Genomic DNA, 6,023 nt, shown 5'->3' on the forward strand with positions numbered 1-6,023 from the left:
GCCTCACCACTCTGCCAGGAGAGAAATTCTTCCCAATATCCAGTCTAAACCTCCCCTGGTGCAGCTTCAGCCCATTTCCTCTCTTCCTCTCACTAGTTACCTGGGAGAAGTAACGAAGCTTCTCTCCCCAGGAGACAATTCAAATGTACAAATTATATTAATACAATCCTGAAATTACTCCAGATTTAAAGAGGACAAGCCTTAGCCTCTATTACCACAGCATTAGAGCACTAAGTGTGGTTATGAAACCAGGAGCTGTAGGATGAGGAGAATTTTGAGACAGTCAAGAGTGAGCCCTGAAACAAGACTTGAATTGACAGGATCTGGAGTGTGTGGGGAGCAATGTTCAATCCCAGGAACTGCTCAGTGCTTGGAAGGGGAGAGGTTGGAGCAGGGTGTTGGTGTGAACTGAAGCTGGAAAGAAGTGTACAGATCCAGGGATGAGCTTGGGAATGGGAGGAAGGACCAGAAGCAGTGTCTCAAGTGTTTTCCTCCTGCTACCTGCTGCCTTAAATGGGGGTCTCTTTGCAGGAAGCCTACCTGGAGTATCTCTTCACGCCTGGCAGGTTCACAAACGCAGCCATCCAGAAGGCTCTGCAGGTTTGTGAGGGGGAGTTTGGTGTCTGCTCTGCTCAACAACTCCCCCCTGACCCTTTAGATGGGAGGCAGCAGGACTCTGGAGCTCTTGGGGGGTGTCACTTTGGGTTTGACAGCTGGAGGCCTGGCAGTAGTCACTGAAGCAAGTTAGTGGCAGTTGTGCCATGCTCCAGCTGGTGTGTGCTGATGGTGGGAGGCAGAACATGGTTTCCAGAAGAATTTTTGAGGGTTTTTTTTCCCCCCTTAGATAGCACAACAGGTTGCTGAGGTAGCTTCTCACTGCCTGGTGCTGTTGCCAGGTGAATGGACACTCACCCTGCTGTTCCTCAGTATATACCTGCTCAGCTCTGGGGCTGTTAGGGGCAGAGGAAGGTACCACAGGGCACCTTTTCAGATAAAACCAGAAAACCCAAACCTCTGCTGCTCTGACAGTGTTGATTCTTTGTGCTGGGACCTTACGGGGGCCGACAGCCAAGCGAGAGCTGCTGCAGAGGTGTGCAGTGCTTCTGACATCCCAGTGCTCTGCCTCCTGGGAGCCTTCCTCCTTTTCCAGAGGAGGAGGGGAGCTGGCTGCACGCCCACATGCCCCCCAGGCAGCAGCCAGCAGTGGGTTGGAGTACTTCAGTCCCACACGGTGCTGTCGTGTTTGCTTTCTGTCACTGCGCCTCGGGGAGGCAGCTCCCTTCCTTTCAGATAACAGTTTGCTGGGCTGCTTTTCAGATCTTTTCTCAAGGAACTGAGAGACACGTGGATCTGACGTGGGATGAGTTAAAAAAGGAGGTTACCTTGGCTGTGGAAAGCGAGGTGAGATCCCCTGCCCATATTTTGTTCTTACATTCCTTGTATACACCACGATGGTTGAGTGAAATGCAACACGAAACAAAACACCCCCAGGCCTTGTTTTGTCTTTTCTCTCCCCAAAGAAGTGATGTGACTTTTTAAATAAGTACAAATCTTCATCCTTCCTGCCTGGCTTTTCCATTCCCCTTCTTTTTTTGGGAGTCCTTTCATGGTGTCCTGCTGTCTCTGGGTGTGTTTTGCTGGCCATGCATCGTGTGCTGCCTGCTCTCAGTTCCCTGCCCACCACCACACAGGGCTGCTGCTTGGAATTTTGGACACCAGATCATCTCCTTAGGGGGGACCTATCTGGAAGATAACTGGCTGTCCTTTTGAGTCTGAATTTCCTCCATTTTATCCTCCTCCTGAAGATCTTTCTGACTCTCCAACCCAGCCATCCTTCCACCTGCAGCTCATCCTTGAAGCTGCTCAGGCTGTCACTAAAAAGTTGACTAAAAAAGGTGGTTTTGTGGCTCTGTAGCAATAGTCACATGTGATTTTTTAAAGAGATGTGCAGTGCTGCCCTTTTTCTTGACATCACTGGTGCTTCTTTACTTGAGGTTGTATAGAAATGGTTCTTGTGGGCTTTGCTTCCCTCTCTGTTTGCTGTGTGATTCACAGCTGGTCAAAACCCCCACATTTTGAGAGGAAGGTGGTGGGAAAGAAAACTTTTAAGTGGTGTGTTTAAACTGTACCTGTGTGAAGATGGGACACAGACAGCAGCCTGAACACTACAGTTTGCATAGAATTAGGGAATTGTTTGGGTTGGAAGAGACCTTCAAGACTGAGTCCAACCAGCCCCCAGCCCTGCCAGGTCCCCACTGCCCCGTGTCCCTCACCCCACATCTCCAGGGCTTGGAAACCCCTCCAGGGGTGGGGACTCCACCACGGCCCTGGGCAGCCTGGCACCGCCCTGGGCAACCCTCCAGGGCAAGCAATGGTTCCTCAGGGCCAACCTCAATCTCCCCTGGGGCATCCTGAGGCCCTTTTCCCTCCCTCCAGGCTCCTGTCAGGAGCTGTGCAGAGCCAGAAGGTCTCCCCTGAGCCTCCTTTGCTCCAGGCTCAGCACCCCCAGCTCCCTCAGCTGCTCCTCCCCACTCTTGGTCTCTCTGGTTGCCCTGACATTGTGTTTTGGTCTTGCTAGTTCCAGAACAGTGTGACAGAGTACGAGTGCTCACTGGAGGAGTTCTGGCAGCTGCAGGTGGAGTTCTGGTCCAAGTTCTATGCCTGCTGCCTTCAGTACCAGGAAGCTCTCTCGCGGCCGCTGGCGCTGCACCTGAACCCCTACACCAACATGGTGTGCCTGCTGAAGAAGGTGAGGCTGAGAGGGATCTCTGGGGAGGAGTTCTGACCAAGGTGTGGCTTTAGGGAACTCAAAGAAGGGCTTTCTCCTTGCCTTTCTAGGGCTCCCTGTCTTTCCTGGTGCCCTGCTCCTTGGTGGACCATCTCTATCTCCTCTCCAGTGAGCACCTCCTGACTGAGGATGATGCTGCCATCTTTGATGGTAAGTGAGGAGACCTGGAGCTCTTTCACTGCTGGAGGCTGTCATGCTGCCTCTCAGAGAAGCTCTGGGCAGAGGGATGTGAGGGTTTCCATAGAGGCTTCTTCAAGTGCTCACAATCCACAGTTGTCTACCTGGAGATCTTTTCTTATTTGGGCATTTGGAAGGAGTTTTATTTTGTGAAACTTGCCACTGTGCTCATGCCAGGGATGAGAAAACGTTGTGGAGGCTGCAAATCTGCAGTGACTTATTTCAGATAACCTAAAAAGGTTGAATTTTAGATTGCAGGCTGCTTGGTGGCGAGGACCTTTGGTGGATCCTCTGCCCATGTGGCTTTACAAACTACCTGTGTAGGCTGCAGTTAACTGGTGCCCTCTTCACACCCACTTTATGGGGCAGATCTGCCAGGTTGGAGCTCTGTAGCCTGCTGGCCAGACCCTGGAGCTGGTTCAGACAGCAGGATGCAGCAGCTCATATTTCTGCACAAAATGGTTCTGAAATGAACCTTGTTTAATGTTCTCTCAGCTGGGTGCCCTCTCAGCTTTACCACCCCCTCTGAGAGCCACAGGACCTCTTGTAAAACTCCCAACCTGTGTCTTGCTGATGGAGTAAACTCTGAGATTATAAAGGAGCAGGAAACTTGGGACTCTCCAACCCCACCAATCTCAACTGCTCCATCTGCAAGTGGAGTGTTCAGTGTGGGGTTTCTGGATAAATGTTTTCGTGTGAGCTGGGGGGAGAGGGACTGTGCTGGTTCTTGTCCCCAGGAAGTCCATGCCCCAGTAAGTGTCTTTCATGCTGTCACCAGGGTGCCCTCGAGGCTGTGCTGGCCCTGGAATGACGTTTCACCAGCAAAAGGCAACGGAAAATGTTACTTAAGCTCCATTTTCATGCTGGAGTGGTTTTAATGTTTTTCTAAAGAAGAATCATCATCCATTTGGTCGAGCTATTTCTGGCTCTGAGGGAAAGCAAGCCGGAGGCCTGGCTGGGGTTGGGAGGCCAGCAGTTCCTGCCCCTGGCTGCTTCCAGTGCCTCCAAAAATGCAACTTCATTTAAAAAACACATATATTGAGGATGGCATTTTAAAGCAGTGACTGAAACCCTCAGTGCTGTGTTTTCAACTCGCTTCTAAGAATGTGAAAATCCTCTCTGGGCCCTGAGAGGTGGTGCTGCTGTAACACGAGTGTGCTGGGCCTGGCAGAACTAAGCTGCCCCAGCCCATTGCTTACACCACCCTAATTATTTCCTTTCAACCTGTGGCTGGAGCAAATCCCTCGGAGGGAATTTCATGGGTTTATATTTTTTTTTTACTTTCCAAGTAATAAAGCCCAGATCTTTCCCTCATCAACTCTTTTAAGTTTGAATTTGGCCTCGTGGTTAGCAGGGAAGGGGCAGTTTGACACGTGGGACCGTGAGACCAATCTGCTGCTGGTAGTTTGCTGGTAGGAGGTGAACTAACTGGTCTTTGAATGGTCCTTTCCACCTTTGCTTTGAAATCTCCTGTGAATACACAGTTAGATTCTTTCATTGCAGATTTGGAGATGTCTCGTGATGTTGTCTGTCTTGTCCAGTGCCTTCGCCTGATCGGAGAATCAATTTCCATGGAAATGGCATTCATCATGGAAATGGCATGCTCACGCCTCCAGCCTCCAGAAAAGGCTGCAGAGCAGATCCTGGAGGACTTGATAGCTAACGACACGTAAGGAGACAGGATTTTGCAGGGATTGCCTGCAGCTGAGGGGCATCGGGGTGATTTTGGGATGCACGGGCACTCCCTGTGCTGCCGAAGAGGTCTCCAGATGTTAAGCAGGGTTCTCCACCCAGAGCTCCCTTGCTGTTGCCTTAGGGCCCTCTTGAACAAGCATTTTAGGGATTCTCAGGTGAGACAGAGAGCAGAAGAGAACACCTGCCACCATCTCCTGACAGGAAGGGTGGAAAGCAGGTCTGCAGACGTTAGGTGGAGGTCAGAACCTCGGTGGAGGCATGTGGTTACTGTGCTCTCCTCCTGAAATCATTCCCCTGTGGAATGCCAGCCATCTGACTGCTATTTCCTGCTAGCCTGGGGGAGTGGAATAAATAGCCTGGTGCCTGCAGGCGTTGTAATAAAACTCCTCAGCCAGAAGAGGATTCCCATCAGGAATGTCTGACCTGATCAGCTCTGATGATCAGCTCAGCTCAGACATTCCTGATGGGAATCCTCTTCCGCCTTCCAGAGAGGATCAGAAAAGGAGGAAGGGGAGCCCTCTTCAGTTGAAACCTCACGTTGCTGCTGCTGATTTGTTCCCTTTTCCACTTGGCAGGGAAAATGTGATGGAGGATATACACAGCAAACTGCAGGAGATCCGGAACCCCGTCCACGCCATCGGAGCGCTCATCCGGGAGATGGACTATGAGACAGAGGCAGACACAGAAAGAGGTGAGAGCTCCAGTGTGGGACATCAGGGCTGGGAGAGCAACAGCTCCACGAGCTTCCCCATCTCCTCATTGCCTCAATTTACCTCGGGGACTTTCTCTTCCAGCTCATCACCTCCCCATGAGGCTGAACCTCAGCCAGCTGTACGGCAGCGGTACCGCCGTGGGCGTGGTGTGCTGGGGCGTGTCCAAAATTGCCACCATCCGTTTCCTGCTCTGCAGGGACCTGCTGGTCCTCCAGCAGCTGGTCCTGAGGCTCGGAGATCCTGTGAGTACAGCCCTCCAGGCTGCTGCTGCCTGCTTTGAACTCGGGGCTCGGCTGGTGCCAGCCTGTGAGCTCTTGTCTCTCTTCCCACAAAGCACTAGAGGCTGGTTGAGCCCCAGGCTTGGGCCGAGCCCTGTTCTCTGCTCTTTTGTCCTGCTAAGCAAAGCAGCAGGGTGCTCGCACCCCAGCTCCCTCTTTCCATGCTGAGCACCCCAGAAGCAGGAGGAGAACCTCTCTGTGGGGAGCAGGGTGGTGTTCCCAGCCTGAGACAGCTCTGCTGGAGCACGTGCAGCCCTGTCCCTCATCCCTGCCAGGCCACGGGTGCACATGGTCATGGAATCATAGACTCTGGGTTGGAAGAGACCTTTCAGATCCTTGAGTCCAACCATCCCCCCAGCCCTGCCACGTCCC

At 52.2% G+C, this 6,023-nt stretch overlaps 1 protein-coding gene across 1 annotated transcript in view; it reads left to right on the plus strand.

The window, feature by feature from the left end:
* Positions 1–6,023, plus strand: part of NUP160 (nucleoporin 160kDa) — a gene marked incomplete at both ends in the record, with an annotated part of 24,399 nt that overhangs the window by 1,341 nt on the left and 17,035 nt on the right. Inside the window, 7 exons of the mRNA XM_008950110.1 lie at positions 532–600; positions 1,318–1,401; positions 2,579–2,749; positions 2,839–2,938; positions 4,469–4,634; positions 5,236–5,363; positions 5,455–5,615. Coding sequence (XP_008948358.1) covers positions 532–600; positions 1,318–1,401; positions 2,579–2,749; positions 2,839–2,938; positions 4,469–4,634; positions 5,236–5,363; positions 5,455–5,615 — 879 coding nt within the window. The remainder of the gene's footprint in view (positions 1–531; positions 601–1,317; positions 1,402–2,578; positions 2,750–2,838; positions 2,939–4,468; positions 4,635–5,235; positions 5,364–5,454; positions 5,616–6,023) is intronic.

The sequence above is a fragment of the Merops nubicus genome, unplaced genomic scaffold, assembly GCF_000691845.1.
Source record: "Merops nubicus isolate BGI_N331 unplaced genomic scaffold, ASM69184v1 scaffold28691, whole genome shotgun sequence".
NCBI lineage: Eukaryota > Metazoa > Chordata > Aves > Coraciiformes > Meropidae > Merops > Merops nubicus.